General features: G+C 37.9%; 1 protein-coding gene and 1 long non-coding RNA gene across 7 annotated transcripts in view; one reads left to right on the plus strand and one right to left on the minus strand.

Annotated features, from left to right (window-relative positions):
• The window catches only part of CCDC88A (coiled-coil domain containing 88A), a 143,586-nt gene that overhangs the window by 112,568 nt on the left and 14,802 nt on the right, over positions 1 to 16,216 (plus strand). For 4 of the 6 annotated variants that reach the window (XM_042451803.1, XM_042451793.1, XM_042451813.1 and 1 more), the window contains exons 24-29: positions 518 to 610; positions 737 to 951; positions 7,832 to 7,915; positions 8,901 to 9,104; positions 9,390 to 9,461; positions 10,840 to 10,920. In XM_042451803.1, the coding sequence (XP_042307737.1) occupies positions 518 to 610; positions 737 to 951; positions 7,832 to 7,915; positions 8,901 to 9,104; positions 9,390 to 9,461; positions 10,840 to 10,920 (749 nt within the window). The remainder of the gene's footprint in view (positions 1 to 517; positions 611 to 736; positions 952 to 7,831; positions 7,916 to 8,900; positions 9,105 to 9,389; positions 9,462 to 10,839; positions 10,921 to 16,216) is intronic. The other 2 variants (XM_042451823.1, XM_042451782.1) reach the window with 1 other exon arrangement.
• Positions 8,135 to 15,615, minus strand: LOC121922407. The gene is made up of 3 exons (XR_006102150.1): positions 15,049 to 15,615; positions 13,514 to 13,564; positions 8,135 to 8,987 (listed from the first exon to the last, which is right to left on the minus strand). It is a non-coding gene; the product is annotated as an uncharacterized LOC121922407 (long non-coding RNA).

Genomic DNA, 16,216 nt, shown 5'->3' on the forward strand with positions numbered 1-16,216 from the left:
AAAAGTCCATGGAAATTGTCATTGGTAGAATAGAATATCAGCAGTGATACTGGGGAAGCTAAAAATGAAAGTTATGGATCATTCAGTACCAACAAGAGATTGTAGGGGCCACATGAGGCTTGTGGGGCAGAGATTAATTCACCCTAGTTGTGAAATACTACAATTCACAATGTGGCTAGAGTGTGGGATCAATTTGTGTTTAATTACTGTTTTTCACTATTATCACAGGTACAATCTAGGCATTTCTTCTGATATTCATCCTTATTCTACATGTTGCAAACATTTTCATAAAAAAGATTGCAGCTCAAATGCTGGGAAAATGTCAGGTTTTTGTTTTTTTTTATGACACAAATGCTATGCTGAGGCAAGGTACAGATGCCCATTAACATAAGTAAAAAAAACACAGATTTATTCTACATGTTACCTTGAAAAGTCTCTTAAGACAGTTTGATTAAAAATTCAAAAGAAAAACAACTTTGCAGGAACGAACATACTTTTGAAACATTCTTCTTTACAGTGACAAGCTAAATGAATTGAGAAGACAAAAGGAGAAATTAGAAGAAAAGATAATGGATCAGTATAAATTTTATGAACCATCTCCTCCAAGAAGGTAATGCATTACTATATATACTTCATTTTCTTCCTATTGCAGCTGTTTCAGTGTTTGCTAAGCAAATTACTTTAAAAGCTATAGTATCAAAATACTTCCTAACACTCATCTTCATTTCTTCAAAAGAAGGGGCAACTGGATCACCCTAAAAATGAGGAAGCTTATAAAATCAAAGAAGGAAGTTAACCGAGAACGCCTCAAGTCTCTGACTATGACACCGACACGCTCAGAATCTAGTGAGGGATTCCTTCAGCTCCCACATCAGGACAGTCAAGATAGTTCCTCCGTGGGCTCAAATTCACTTGAAGAAGGACAGACCATGGGAACTAAAAAAAGCAGTAGTGAGTAATTTGCCTAATTTTAATAAGAAATAATGTTTAATGTTTTCAAATGGGGCTAAAAATTCAAACTGTACGTGAAAATTGTTAATTTAAAAGTAATCTATCAACTTTCTGCATAATCAGGAGTACAGAATCAAGCCATACAGCAGAGCAATGGTCTTTTAGGGCTATACTGATTTTTAAAAAACATAACAGATTGAAAAAAATTGGTAAGATCTGACGTTGACAAGTAAAATTGATACCTCCTTTACCTGTAATTCTGCTCTTTTCTGTACTGTTTCTTCTCATCCATTCATAACATTTTCACTATTTAATTATATAGGTCTCTCTGTAACATGCTGCTTTATTAACGTGTTTACACTATGGCTGAATTTATCCTCTTTTTCTGCATGTTTATGAGCATCATGAGGTCCTCTGATGGAGTTGATACACTACAAAACTTACTCCAGCATGCATGGAAGAGGCAGTCTGCTAAATTATCTGTTTCCCTAAAGTTATGGGCCTAGATGGCAGCCTGATTAGAAATGTGAATTCCCCCTCATTGCCCACCATAACTATTTTGTGGAAGCAACAGGTCCAGCACTACAGAATCTCTTCTCCTACTCCATAACCATACCTTTTCATCACATTGTATCATCAATGCACTGGTATGTGAAGCTAGACTGACAAAGGGTATTTAAGTGTAGCCATATATCATTTTATTAGTATAGTTGCAAAATACAATATTGAACTGTAAATCTAAATATTAAACACATAATCTGAAAAGAAGGCAGTCCTAAACAAATTTAGTAAGGAATAAAGCCCCTTCAACACAGTGGGACCTAGCTCTGACTAAACATGGGTAGGATTGTAATGCCTGAATTGCAGAACCGGATACATCACTTAAGTATTTTTAACTTCATTGATGGGTAGTGAATTTATGTAGTTCAGGTAATTTATTGGACTTTTCAGTCCAATATTAATTTCTTGTAGCCATATTACATAGAACAGTGCCATTGGATGAAATGAAAACTTGTGAGAAATTATACAAACAGGACCTGAATAACCTTATATATCATTCTTGGAATAAATGATGCCTAACTATTGTCTTGTTCATCAAGCACACAATGAATGGCATAGAAAAGATTCTATTACAGAGATAGGCAAGTAACAAGCACTGTATTTTTTATTAAATGAATGTTTTATGTGGTAAGAAATGCATACATGCAACTGATTTCATTGGTCAGTCTTTTTGAATTAAAGCCCAGTTATTCTTACTTGGATTTATATATCCATGCAAATACTAAAAATACGTTTCTCCTTTATGGTACTTCAGAACATTCAGATTTTTTTTACAGTTCCAATTCACTTGTGATTTAGTAATTATTGAAGATTGTCCAGTGTTGTTTCCACTTAGACATTTCAGCATTTTCTGTACATAGCAAAGGAGACATAGATGCCTGAGTTAAATCCTCTGCAAGAAAGGAATTGTACAAATGAAAAACCTTGATTTATTGCATATATTCCTGGCTCCTCCTCCTCTTCTTTGCTGTGCCTTAGCCCCACATCATCAGTGACTCACTCTTCCTGTTCCTCGCAAAACCTTTCTTCTGGTGGTGTGTTTTGTTTTGTTTAGCTAATCACTTCTGAGCTAGTTCTATTGTCCTTCCATAGTGTGTTCCTTCTTCTAAAAAGAAATTCTCTTTGACCCCATACAGACAGGCCAAAATAAAGCTGCTTCGGGTCACTTTGGAGGTATTCTGTTTAAATAATGCATGCATACTAAGAGCCTGGAAGCCGCACCAGAGTCACGATCCAGTTCTAAGGACTGGTGCACAGCTTTGGTACAGCTTCTGGACCCTTAGAACACATGCATCACGTAAACAGCATACCCCCAAAGTGACTTGAAGCAGCTTTATTTTGGCCTGTCTGTATAGGGCCTTTGTTCTTCTTATTTCACTGCCTTTGTTTTTCCCCGTTTTTCATCCACCGCCCTTTCTTCCCTGCCTCAGTAGTCATGGCCCCAGTGGGGAAATCTTCCTTTCCAAGGCTTTTTTTCATGAGTCTTCTCAAGAGGCGTATGTGTGATCTTTACTGCATCAGCCAGGAGCTATTTGAAACAATATAAAGTCGGTTCCCTCACCACCACATTTCTAAATGTACAAATAAAAAGATAACAGCCCAAAAGAAGAAGTTTGAAATGAGAATTAGAGTATGCAAAAGAGGGATTTTTGGTGAACCAGAAAAATTGGAACATGAAAGCAGGCTTTCATCAGACAAACAGGGGCCCAATATCCAGCATGATGGGAAGTCTCTAATATGGTTCTAATGTTTTCATCCCAACATTTCTGGCATGTAATGAACTTGTTTATGTACTTAAGATCTAGGATAGACTCCCACTGCACCACAAAGAATATTGAATAGGCACTAGCAAAGGTCTGAAGGAGAATGATTCAGTTGCTTATATTTGCTGTTGTCAGCTGCTGTCAAGTCAACTTCAACTTAGGGCAACCCTATGAATGAGAGACCTCCAAGTCACCATGTCCTCAACCACCTGGCTCAGGTCTAGCAGACTCAGGGCTGTGGCTTCGTTCATTGAGTCTATCCATCTGGAATACAGCATACCTCTTTTCCTATTGCTTTCTCCCTTACTAGGCATAATTGGCTTTCCAAGGGAGCCCTGTCTTCTTGTTATGTGTCCAAAATGTGACAGTCTCAGTTCAGTCATGTTGGCTTCTTGGGAGACTTCATCAGAAACTCATCCTGCTTTATATATGATATGCTCAGCATACAAGTTAAACAGATAGGGTGATAAGATGCAGGCTTGCCAGTTGGAAACCATTCCACTTGTTCGTATTCTTTTCTAATACCGCATGCCCTTGCCTTACACAGGGATCCGTTCCAGATAACATACCCGCGTAAGGCAAATACTGCGTTCGCGTATACTTGAGCCCCATTGAAAACAATGGGGCTCGTGCATACAGTGCTGTGCGGTGTACATGCCATTTCCTCTTCACTCGTGCAGCTTTCAGGGTAAGCTGAAAGCCACGTATAGCACGTCTGCGTATGACGCAGACACACTGTAGTAGCCTCTTGTTGTGAATACAGGTTTTGCATCAGAACAATCAAATGTTGTGTCACACCCATTTCTTTAAGAATGATCTATAATCTTTTGTGTTTTATACAGTCAAATGCTTTGCTATAGTCTATAAAACACAGGGTGAATTTCTTTTGAAATTCTTTGGTACTGTACATTCTGTTATCCAGAATATGCTTGCTATATGGTCCCCAGAGCCTCTTCCTTTCCTGGACATCTGGCATTTGGACATTTGGCATTTCTTGCTCCATATATGGTAAGAGGCTTTGTTGTATAATTTTGAGCCACACTTTGCTTGCATAGGAAACTAATTCAACGGTCCTGTAATTGTTGAATTTCTGGTGTCCCCCTTCTTGAGGATTATTATATATAGAGAGAGTGTTTCCAATATGTGGGCCATCATTTGGTTTTACATATTTGTTGACAGATTTTAGGTGCTTATGTATCTATGAGATATTGACTAGTCTCATAAACTTTTAACCTTTTCACCAGAGACTTTTAATTGAGTGCCAGAATGGATCCAGGAGAAAGTGTTGGCAACAAGGTTTCTAGCTTGTATAAATCCAATGCTTATATCTGTTAGTAGTCTTCTGTCTCTTCCTGTTTTAATTACATATCTTTGAGTTGGCTATGAGAAGAACTGGAAAAAGAGACAGAGGCCTATGTAATAAATGAAGCTTTCAGTAACAGACCCCATGCTTTGCTTGGGTGGCAATATGGTTTAACCCACGCATTGATGTCTCCTCAGCATCTAGAAATGGGCATTTATGGTAAGTTCCCAGCATATCATTTATTTGTGCCATCTATGACAGGAGAGCAATAAATGTTTTAGATCTAAATCTTTTTGTTCGTTCCAGATAACACTGACTCATTCAGTTAGTGGTAACTTGTTAAGTCAGCACTTATCTGGAGTCCAACAATTCATTGGATCTAGGATCTACTGTATTTGAGATTAACAGTAGAAGTGCCTTATCACAGTGCAAACATACCTGGCAGGCGGCGGCAGAGAAGCATTTTTTTTTTTCTGTCTCTGCAATCCCTTTTGCCAAACGGATTTTCTCGCTGCCTGGCAGCTTTGTTTGCAGCGCGATAAGGCTTGAAATTAAGGCCTCAGAATTTCCAGAAGATAAAGTTTTTACCTGTTTAGGAGTTTTACTTCTTTATTTAGGTTTAACATTGCTTCAGCAATTACTGTTTGCTGTACGATCTAGTACTCAGTTGCTGTCCTCCAGCTACAGGAATTCTCACTTTTGCAAACTCAAAGAAGCTCTGTTTGTGCTTACTGATCTAGATAGAGTAATGAGCCCTTGTTCTCCCAATGGGAGATCAAGTCCTGAAACGCTGCTGAGGGAGCATTATGTGCCACTTATATGTAATTGCCCCATCTCCTCTGTGCCTCTTTTTGACTAAAAAACTGAATTCCCTCCAAATAGCTGAAAACATGGAAATGCTTCTGGGTGTGAATATCCATTTGGAGTTGCGGGGGCAGGGCATATGGACCTGAAAGATATCAAAATGGCCTCTAGATTGAACTTGGCCTATCTCTGTTTTATCTGATCAGCCCGTAAGTCAGTGCATCCATGTGCATATGTATTTTTTCATTCCATAAAGCAATGAAAATTTGTCCAGATACATAGTTTCTTCAGCACCAACCTTAGAAGAGAATGATAATCGAGGGTGCACCAACCTGAATCCTGTTATTTATCACAGCCAAAGTAGACTCAGTGAATCAATGGGGCTTACCTATGTGTTCATTCACAATTTTAATTCAGTGAATCTTGCTGAAATTTAGTAGTAGAATTATGACTTATTTGCATATTTTATTAGTAGATTTACCATGTTTATATCCAGTGAATCTGATGCCAGAAATATAGCTGATTGTTCATTTCCAAAAGTATGAACTTGCCTTAAATTAGATAATTTTGCAATATAAAAATATTGTGGAATCACCCTTGCCTGTAGAATTAGAACCATCCTCCTAATTGTGAGTGAGGTATTATCATGTGGATATTTATAGAAGCTGAGGTGCATTTAATAGGTCTGCATTTATTTTGAATTGCCCAATTTAAAAAATAAAATAACAGTTTTTGCAATACTGTAGACCTACACTTTTTTCCTGTTACAAGAAAGTTGTTGCAATACTTTTGAATTATACAAAAGTTAGGTGTTTGCAGTATGATGCAAAACACTTACTGTATTTTATACTTCATTTGTGTGTGTGTAGGTTTAATCAGAATGGAAGGCTTAGGGTGCAGCTCTAATTTCCCATTGTAATGCTGATATTGGGATAAGGCGAGCAGTTAGTGCTACTAGGAGAGCTGTTACAGTGTTAACTCAGTAGGCAGATGTTACTTATTGCCAATACCTTCCTGAAATCAGTTTTTAATTTTTTGTACTCAGGTTGTGGACAAAAACTGTATGTAAGTCTGGCAAGAAGAAAGGGTGGAGTGGTGGAACAAAGACTAACAAAGCAGTACAAGGTTTAAATTTAAAAAAACAAACAGATATTGTATTGTGTGTCTTCCCACGCACTAAAGGGTTTCAGAATGTGTGTTTGTGGAGACCCTGTATTTTTGCCCTTTGTTGCTACAACAATTGTCATGAGTTTAACCAGGAAAAGGGAATATGACACATATACTGTACTAATATGACAAATCATATATTCTAGCACGCTGTGAAGCAGTGATGGACAACTGCAAAAGACTTGAGACCCTCACCCTCACCCCCACCCCATTTTCCTCCTTTGAGGCTCACATCCATTTGTTTCTAAGCAACCAGTGTAAATGCTATTTGGGGCCTTTAGAAACTACATCTGTGAAATAGCATTTAAATAGAGACTTGGAGTCTGTGAAAGTGCAATTCTGCATTTTTAAAAAAACTTTTAAATGTTTCTGAAATTGAGGCCCAGAGGCCATGGCAGACCTTCAAGTGTAGGCCACAAAATTCCTGGCAAAAGTAAAATTTTGAAATCTCTGTATAATATGAGACTTCAAAATTTGGTTTTTAGATGTTGCATGCTTAATCTAAGTGTACTCACATTGTCCCTATTTTATGTCTGTATTATTCATCATTTAACTATTTGATACCATCTCCTCTCCACTGCATGTTTGGTAAACCACTTAATCAAGAGTTGTTGTTTTCAGTAATGATCTTGAGTGATTATTATAGTTATACAGTACTGTACTCCATTCTGTTGATTTCTTGACCAGCTATCATAAGGTCAATTACTGTGTTAAAAACAACAACAGGGAGAGCTTCACTGCTATTATTTCTATTGTTGACAGCTGAATGAAACAAAGTACCGGTAGGTTCAAATTAGTAAGATTTAAAATTGGAAATTAATGTTGTGAAAGTTAGCAGCTACATGGTAGCATGGAATGGTGGCAGTACTTATTGAAGAATGTTTTATTAAACATACAGTTCTGAAGATTATTCATGACTTCATAAAACCTGTTGAGTTCTGATTCCTTCTTCACAAATCCGTGTTGATTATTGAGGTATGGTGATTTTTTGGTTTGGTTTGGTTTTTTTGAAGCACTTAACAATTCCAAATTGTGAAAGTTGCTTATGGCCTTCACGTGTAATTTCCAGAGCTTCTTGGGTTGTAACAAAATTTCATGGCGGAGATTTCACGTTCCATTGTCATTCAGCAGCATGAGGTTAATAGCTTTTGGTAAGCAGCACCTAGTGGGAGTGCAAGCATTCATTTCTGTCCTTCGTTTCAACATTTAACTTCCATCTGTTCTTCTCCCCTTTTTCTTTCATCTTCCCGTTTCCGTTTTTCCTTATGCTATGACATAAAAGTGGTTGCACTGAAAAGACTGCCCTTTTTGAGGAACAGACCGAAGGAAAAAGACAAAATGAAGGCCTTCTACCGTCGCTCCATGTGTAAGACTTTATGACAGTTCAGCTTCTTTTTAAATGGCTACACTGGCTTCTAGTACTAATTTCACTAACCTTCCTTGGACTGCACTGTTTTTCCTCTTTTGTAAAGTGCAAGTCCTGCTATAATACAAGGAGCTGAAGCAATGTTTCTAAACACCTTGACACTGCAAGTAACAATTGGGGTGTATAAATAATAATTGTGTACACACATTTACATAGACATAAATTGAATTCACATTTATTATATGTTCAAATTGTACAAATTATGTCCATCTGAATACAGGTGGATAGTATATGTGTACATATAATAATATACCCTCAAGACATTTGCAAATGTTGATTTCCATTCTTAGTTATCACTTATATAAGAACAAATACATATCTGTAAAGTTGTTTGGTGAAAACTCAGTGCAAAGATAAATTGTATCTTATAAATATTTTTCATTTAAAGATACAGAAGGGAGGGGGACAGATATTTTTGTCATTTATTCTTTAGGGAAATGTTCTTTAAGAAGTTGGGGGAGACAGTATGTAAAGATACCTGTCTTAGGATGCATTTATTTCAGAACCTTTATTGAGTGTCATGCTAAATAGTCTATTCCTGCAGAAGCCTGCATTGAAGAACCCCTTATCATTACCAACACTGACTTTGTATTAGCACTTCTATTCATCTTATCTTGTTCATTCCATTTTGTCATTGCAAACATATCAGAGCTTCTAACATCTATTTATCTATTATATAGCACTCCAGCACAAGCATGGCGGTTGTAGCTAATAAAAACCAATTGCAGTCATCTCTACAAGAAGGCTTTGGCTTTTTAACACTTTTCATTCATTCAGCCAGTTGCATGTTGTAACACATATGGACTTGTGGACTATAGCTTTCAGTACGTGTTGATGCTTAAATAAATGTGAAGCATTTTACAGTGCAAAATAATTTTTTAAACATTAAACCATGCTGATTCATTTGCTTTCATTTGCATCCCAGCCATGAATGACCTGATGCAGTCCATGGTCCTAGCAGGAGGACAATGGACAGGTAGTTCTGAGCATCTGGAGGGTCCTGATGATATACCTACGGGTAAAAGGAGAAAAGAATTGGGATCTATGGCCTTCTCTACTACATCCATCAACTTTGCAACTGTCAACTCTGCTGCAGGCTTGAGATCCAAGCAGTTGCTTAATAATAAAGGTATAGGTAGAACCTTTTCACAGTGTGGTGTGGTTGTGTTGGTAACAGTAGTCTTGTCAGAATCTGTTTGTCTTCCATATTGCACATTATTTTCCAGTTTAAAAATTGGACTATCTGATTGGAAATTTGTGGAGTAATAGTATGGGAGAAAAGCTTCTTTATTTGTTAACTCTCTTGGGTAACATGAAATAACAGTTGATTTGATACAAAATATCTAGTGGTATTTTATTGACAATCAGTTCATCTCTATTTTTTGCAACAAAATTGTATCTGTTTCCTACCTAGATGCTACATCTTTTGAAGATGTAAGTCCACAAGGAATTAGTGATGATTCTAGTACAGGATCAAGAGTTCATGGTAAGATTTATGCCTTAAAGGTATACAGAATAGCAGACCTATTATGGGAATGTTCATGAGTTTTGTCTAGATACAGAAAATGTATAAGTGTTTAAATATGCATGTTCTTGCTTTTCCACATATCTCTTTCTTTTCCCTTCCTCCTTGCATTTGAATTTCTTGCCTCTTCTTTCATCTCATCTAGGTATATTGAGTAATTGCAACTCTGACATCTCTTTTTAAAACAAAATTAACTACGAAGTGCACCCTAACAGGATCCAAATTTCTTCCTGCCTAGGAAACCAGTTTTTTAAACTTCAGTTCTGAAAATTTTAGTTAAACAATCTGGGCTAAACTCAGCATTAATGCTATTAAGGGTAGATCCATTAAAAGACAACATTCTAAGTACAGTGGTACCTCGGGATACGAAATACCCAGGTTACGAAATTTTCGGGATACGAAAAAATCCCATAGGGAATTATTGTTCCGGGTTACGAATGTTTTTTCAGGTTACGAAAAAACTTTTGGTGCTTTTCGGCGCTATTTTACACGGAATCGCGGCTTTTCCCCATTAGCGCCTATGGCAATTCGGCTTACGAAGGCTTTTCGGGTTACGAAAGCGGCCGCGGAACGAATTAATTTTGTAACCCGAGGCACCACTGTAGTTGTAACTAAAAGGTCCTACTGATTTCACTAGGTCTACTATAGGTTGTATGAGCCTACCACTCTACTTAGCCCAGTGGTTCTAAAAAAAGTATCCTTGGAATTTAATGTACTTTAATGTATTGAATCAAATTTTAGCTGAGTTGTAAAAATACTTAAAGATGAAATAGCAGTTATGATTAAATGAAATTTCTACAGATGAACATAAACCAATGTGAATCAAAATAGTGCAATGTTTTAAAACATATTAACACCGTCCCTGTGCTTGTATTGGTTAGGAGTACAGGATATTAACTGTGCAGATGCTCTTATTCCTCCTGTTAGTGGCATTTCTGCAGTGTGCAAAATTCCATGTCATATCTGTTGTAAGTGCCTTAGCCATAAAAATTTTCTGCATGTTGGTGTGCTGCTTTGGGTTTTGTTTTGTTTTTTATCCTGGTTCTTGCCACCAGCGAACCAGATCTATACATACACTTTCTCTTTCTGTCACTTTTTCCTTGTAGCTTACTTGTTCCTATACTGCCCCTTTCTAAAATGTCAATTGTGGGCTGCCTATAAATGACTTCTTTTCACCATCTATAAGAAACCACAGTTTGACAGTAGCATGTTCAGCTTGTGCAGTACCAGTAGTGCATGATTTCCTGCCTCACAGCATTCTGTTTACAGAATGTACTAGGCACAATGCCATCTGTTATGGTATGTGCTTCATGCTATCTACTGATTTTTTTTCATTCAGCTTCGAGACCAGCCAGCCTTGATAGTGGCAGAACATCCACTAGCAATAGCAATAATAATGCCTCACTTCATGAAGTCAAAGGTATGCTTCTAGGCAAACTGACACATGCTTCATTCTCCATATTTTGGGGGTGGGAGAAGAAAGCACTTCATAGCATGTTTTTCCCATACTGATCATTTTATACATTTCATCTCTTTTTAAATGGATCTTTAGAATACGGTGGGCTTCATCAGGAGAAAATCAGTTAGGAAAAAAAAAAGAAGCTAGTCAATAACTTCTTAACAATAACAACCTGTTACCACTAAAAACCAATCAACTCCAATAGAGTATTCAGGAATACCATAAGGAAAAATACTTTCAAATAATTCTAAGCCTCTAAATCAGGGATGATAATCATCTGGCACTTTAAATGTTGCACTGCAACTCCCATTATGTCTACTGAACATAGCCAGTGGTGAGGAATTCTGGGGGCAGCAGCCCAGCAACACTGGATAGATGCGTAATTTTCACCCCTGCTTCTAAACAAATGTCATAAGAGACAGAAATGAAAATGCATCCCTAAAACCTTTTGGAAGAACAAATCTGTTTTGGGCATCAGATACGGAGACCATTATTACCAGCACAGGCCTGTTACAGACTGCCAAAATAAAGCTGCTTCAGGTCTCTTTGGAGGTATGCTATTTAAATTATGCATGGGTCATAAGAGTCTGGAGGTCGCGCCAAAGCCACACTCCATTCCTAAGCACTGGAGTGCAGCTTTAGTGCAGCTTCCGGATTCTTAGGATGCATGCATCATTTAAACAGCATACCTCCAAAGAGACCCGAAGCAGCTTTATTTTGGCAGTCTGTAACATGCCACAGTATCACAAATTACAGTGTTACCAATGAAAATACTTACCGTCTAGGTAATATACAGTTATCCCTCCATATCCATGGATTTTTTATCCATGGATTCAGGCATCCATGGTTTGAAAATAATTTTAAAAATACATTAATTGCAAAATGCAAAGCTTGGTTTTGCCATTTTATATAAGGGATACTATTCTACTTTGCCATTGTATTTAATGGGACCAGAGCACCCACAGAATTTGGTATCCATGGGGGATCCTGGAACCATACCCCAGTGGATACCAAGGTTCCACTGTATGTCAACAAATATGGAAGAGAAAGAGGTGGCCAACAGAATGGAAACAATTAATACACATCCCCATCCACAAAAAAGGAAACACACAAGATTGCAGCAGCTATAGGATCATAGCATTAATCTCCCATGCAAGCAAAATTATGCTCAAAGTTCTGCAACATAGACTCCAACCATACATGGAAAGAGAAACACCAAAGGTGCAAGTGGGTTTCAAGAAAGAAAGAGGCGTTGTGGACTACATTGCAAACATACGATGGCTAACATAGCATACAAGGGAAAGAAAAAATCAGCATGTGCTTTACAGAGTATAGCAAAGCATTTGACTTGATAGAGTATGAAAAACTGGATGTCGTTTAAGAACATGGGAGTGCCACTACATCTGATAATCCTGATGAAAAATCTGTACTTTAAGACAAGAAGCTACAGTTAGAAAAGAATATGAAGAAACAAAATAGTTCCCAATAGGCAAAGGGGTCACATCACCCTATTTGTTCAACTTGTACACAGCAGATATCATACAAAGAGCAGGCTTAGAAAAAGGAGCTATAAAAATAGGAGGAAAGAATATTAACCATCTTAAGATAGCAGGATGGCACCATACTACTAGCAGAAAACATCACAGACTTGCAGCAATTATTAAAGGTCAAAGAAGAATGTGCAAAGGCAGACTTAATATCTGAAGGTAAAGAACACAATCATAATAACCATGGAAGACCAAAATACATTCAACCTAAATAATGAGGAAATGGAAATAGTTAAAGCATTCCTGTACCTTGGATCAAACATCAATCAGAATGGAAACTGCAGCCAAGAAATCAGAAGAAGACTAGGAATGGTAAGGGCAACCATGAAAGAGCTAGAAATGATCCTAAAGAATAAAGATATACAACCGAGCACTAAAGTTAGAATAGTCCAAGCCATTGTATTCCCCATAACCATGTAGAGATGTGAGAGCTGGACAGTGAAGAAAATAGTAAGAAGGAAACTCATTTGAGATGTAGTGCTGGAAAAGAGTGCTAAGAATACAGTGGACAGCCAAAAACAAATGGGTCCTTCAGCAGATAAGACTTGACATCACCATGGAAGCCAAGATGATCAAATTAGCCACATCATGACAAGGCCTAAGTCATTAGAAAAGACAATAATGATAGGAAAGGTAGAGGGAAGTAGTAAGAGAAGAAGACCACAAGCTTAATGGTCAGAATCAATAGGGAGGTCACTGGTATGAATTTACAGGACCTAAAGAGAGCAGTGGAGACCAGGGGGGGCTTACAGATGTCTCATTCACAGAGTCACTATGAGTCAGGTTCGCCTCAAAGCCTTTTAACAACAACAAGGTGCATTACTTTCCTCCTACATAATATTTGGGCATCAACAGTATCTCTCACATTATAATATGTATAGCTTTATGTCATTAGTGTCTGTAGTATTCACTATTACTCAGGAGAATCATTAGCCATCATTAATTATTGTTTCATTTCAACTGCTCTAGAGGATGAATGTCTCTTTTGGTATTCAAGCATTCCTCACCTTTTGCATCCGTCACAGTTGCTCTTGAGAGAGCATGCCTCTGCCAATTACCTATGGATGAAAACATAACTGAGTTGTCCCCCAAAATAAACATCAGGTACAACACATACAGTATATGTAAAGTGATACCATGCCAAACATCCCCTCCAGATTTGGTGGAAATCTGCACTATTTACATGGGCACTGGTAACATAAAAAATTAATGTTATTTATGTAATTACAGCAAATATCAGAAATGTATTTTTTAAATTCAGTTTGCCATAATCTTTCAAATGATTTGCCACACTACTCTATATGAGTGAAAAAATAATTGGGGTGCCTTCACCACTGAATTTTATGTACATCACATAGACTGTAAGGTACGTTTAAGCCAAACCATCCCAGGCATACCTTCCAAATTTGGTGAGAATCCAATGAAAAACTAATTTGGGTGTTCTGCTCTTCCGCCACCACCAAGTGAATCTTACATATGCCATATACCCTGTATTTTAAGCCTCACTATTCCAAATATATGTTCCAAATTTGGTGAAAATTTGTCAGCCATTTTTGCATGATGTAGTGACCGACAGAAATTTAGTTCTATTAATATAGATATTTCAAAGTTTTTGGCCCACAGCAACACTTATTTAAATTCAAATATTTTAGTAAGTCTGTTTTTGTTGAGACTTGCCTATAGGCCTATATACATGGTTCCTGTTCCCAGTTTTAGTGTGAGGTACAAGTAAAGCAGTGACATAAAAACAATGTAAAAGCAAATACTTTATAAAGAGCAAAAAATGCCTTAATAATAAAAAGATCTAAACATGTTACAGGACTTCATCTAGTACTAAAGATTCATGCTTCCATGCTGCTGAGTGCAAACAAACAGAATCAGTGACAGTGCTCAAACTAGCTTCTCTTCTTAGACCTCCTGGTGTAAACAGCTGGATGCTCTGTCACCTCTTTTGTTGCAAACATAATTAGTGTAAAGGAATACACAAACCTAACAATAACAGTTTCTTTAAATTGAATTTAATGTATTTGACTCTCTCAGTATAGAATCTGCTCAATTCAAAGTATTGCTATTATGATTTATAAAATGTGAGTTATTTTCTGGTACAGATTAATCATTCTAGTAATTTCTGGTGCTTCAAATTACCTATGGTGTGGTTTAGTAGTATTAATAACCATGCACTGCTTGTTTTTCTTCCAGTGTAATTTACAATAAAAGGCAGCTTCCAGTTGCTTGGTTTTGATTTGTTTGTTTTTAAAAAACACCTGAAACAAGCTGAATTGTCCTGCATTTAAGTATTAGTTTGTGCAGAACCTGATGTTTCTTCTCCAAGACAAACTCCCAGTAAACTGGAACAGACATTATATAGAATGCCCTTTAAAGAAACTGTTCCAGGGCTGACCAGATTGGTCAGGCTCAGCCCGTGCTGTCCTGGCCCTAGTGCTCCCCCAGTTCGGTCCCCAGGTAAGCATAGGGATGAGCAGGTGTTTATACACCCATCCCCACACCAACCCAGCCCCCACTACTGGTACATGTTGCTTACCTTGCCGCACTGTTGCTCATACTTGGAAGCCTCCCTTCATCACATCTGATGCAGAAATGGGGTGCCCGGCTGCACCCATATGGCCAGGAGTGCCATTTCCGACATGGCAACGGGGAGGACCTTTGAGTACAAGTGATGGCAAGGTAAGGAATCTTTTAGAAAAATATTTCTTGATGAACATAAAAATAGATCCTTCATATTCCATCTCCTACTTTTTGTAGTATATCATAGATTTTCATAGATCACAGATTTTCAATATTTTCTTTGTTCCTGAACCTGAACTGAGTAATAAAAATATCTGTATGTATTTAGTATCTTGAAAAATAATACAAATAAGAGAGATTTAAAACTGAAGCTTTTTTAAATGAAAAGATTAAATTATCACATTGAAGAGTAATTACAGGTAAGAAGAGGGGATGATTTCTCAGTAGATGTTTGCATAGCTGCTGAGAGCAAGTTTGGAGCCCGCTGAATTTTTTTTTCTGTCTCCAGAGATTGAATCATTCACTCAAGATCCCTCAAATGTTTATAGGTGAGAGGGAGGAATCACTGCCACCCACAGCCAGCACCCTCTTTTCTGCCATTTTCCCACCTTCATTTTTTGAACTGCAGCCAGAGTCTGCCCTCTTCCTGTGCCACGTTCCCCTTGGCAGGCAATACATGACACCTGGGAAATGGTCAGGAGTACCTCTCATACACAGAGAAGCTGGTGAGGGTTTTGGAGAGCTGCTCAACCAGGCTATGGAGGTGACTGTGCACCACTGCTGCCACCACTACCTCCTTATCCTTGAGTATTTGAACCTATAACAGACTGATCACCTCCAGTCTCTGTTTCCAGCTGCTGCCAGCATTGATGGAGAGCTTGCATTTTACCTATGGTTTCTTCAGTAGCCACCTTCTCTCATACCCTTCCACTCACTGGTGCTCCCCTCATACACAGAGAAGCTGGTGAGGGTTTTGGAGAGCTGCTCAACCAGGCTATGGAGGTGACTGTGCACCACTGCTGCCACCACTACCTCCTTATCCTTGAGTATTTGAACCTATAACAGACTGATCACCTCCAGTCTCTGTTTCCAGCTGCTGCCAGCATTGATGGAGAGCTTGCATTTTACCTATGGTTTCTTCAGTAGCCACCTTCTCTCATACCCTTCCACTCACTGGTGCTCCC

Source organism: Sceloporus undulatus, chromosome 1 (assembly GCF_019175285.1).
Source record: "Sceloporus undulatus isolate JIND9_A2432 ecotype Alabama chromosome 1, SceUnd_v1.1, whole genome shotgun sequence".
Lineage (NCBI taxonomy): Eukaryota > Metazoa > Chordata > Lepidosauria > Squamata > Phrynosomatidae > Sceloporus > Sceloporus undulatus.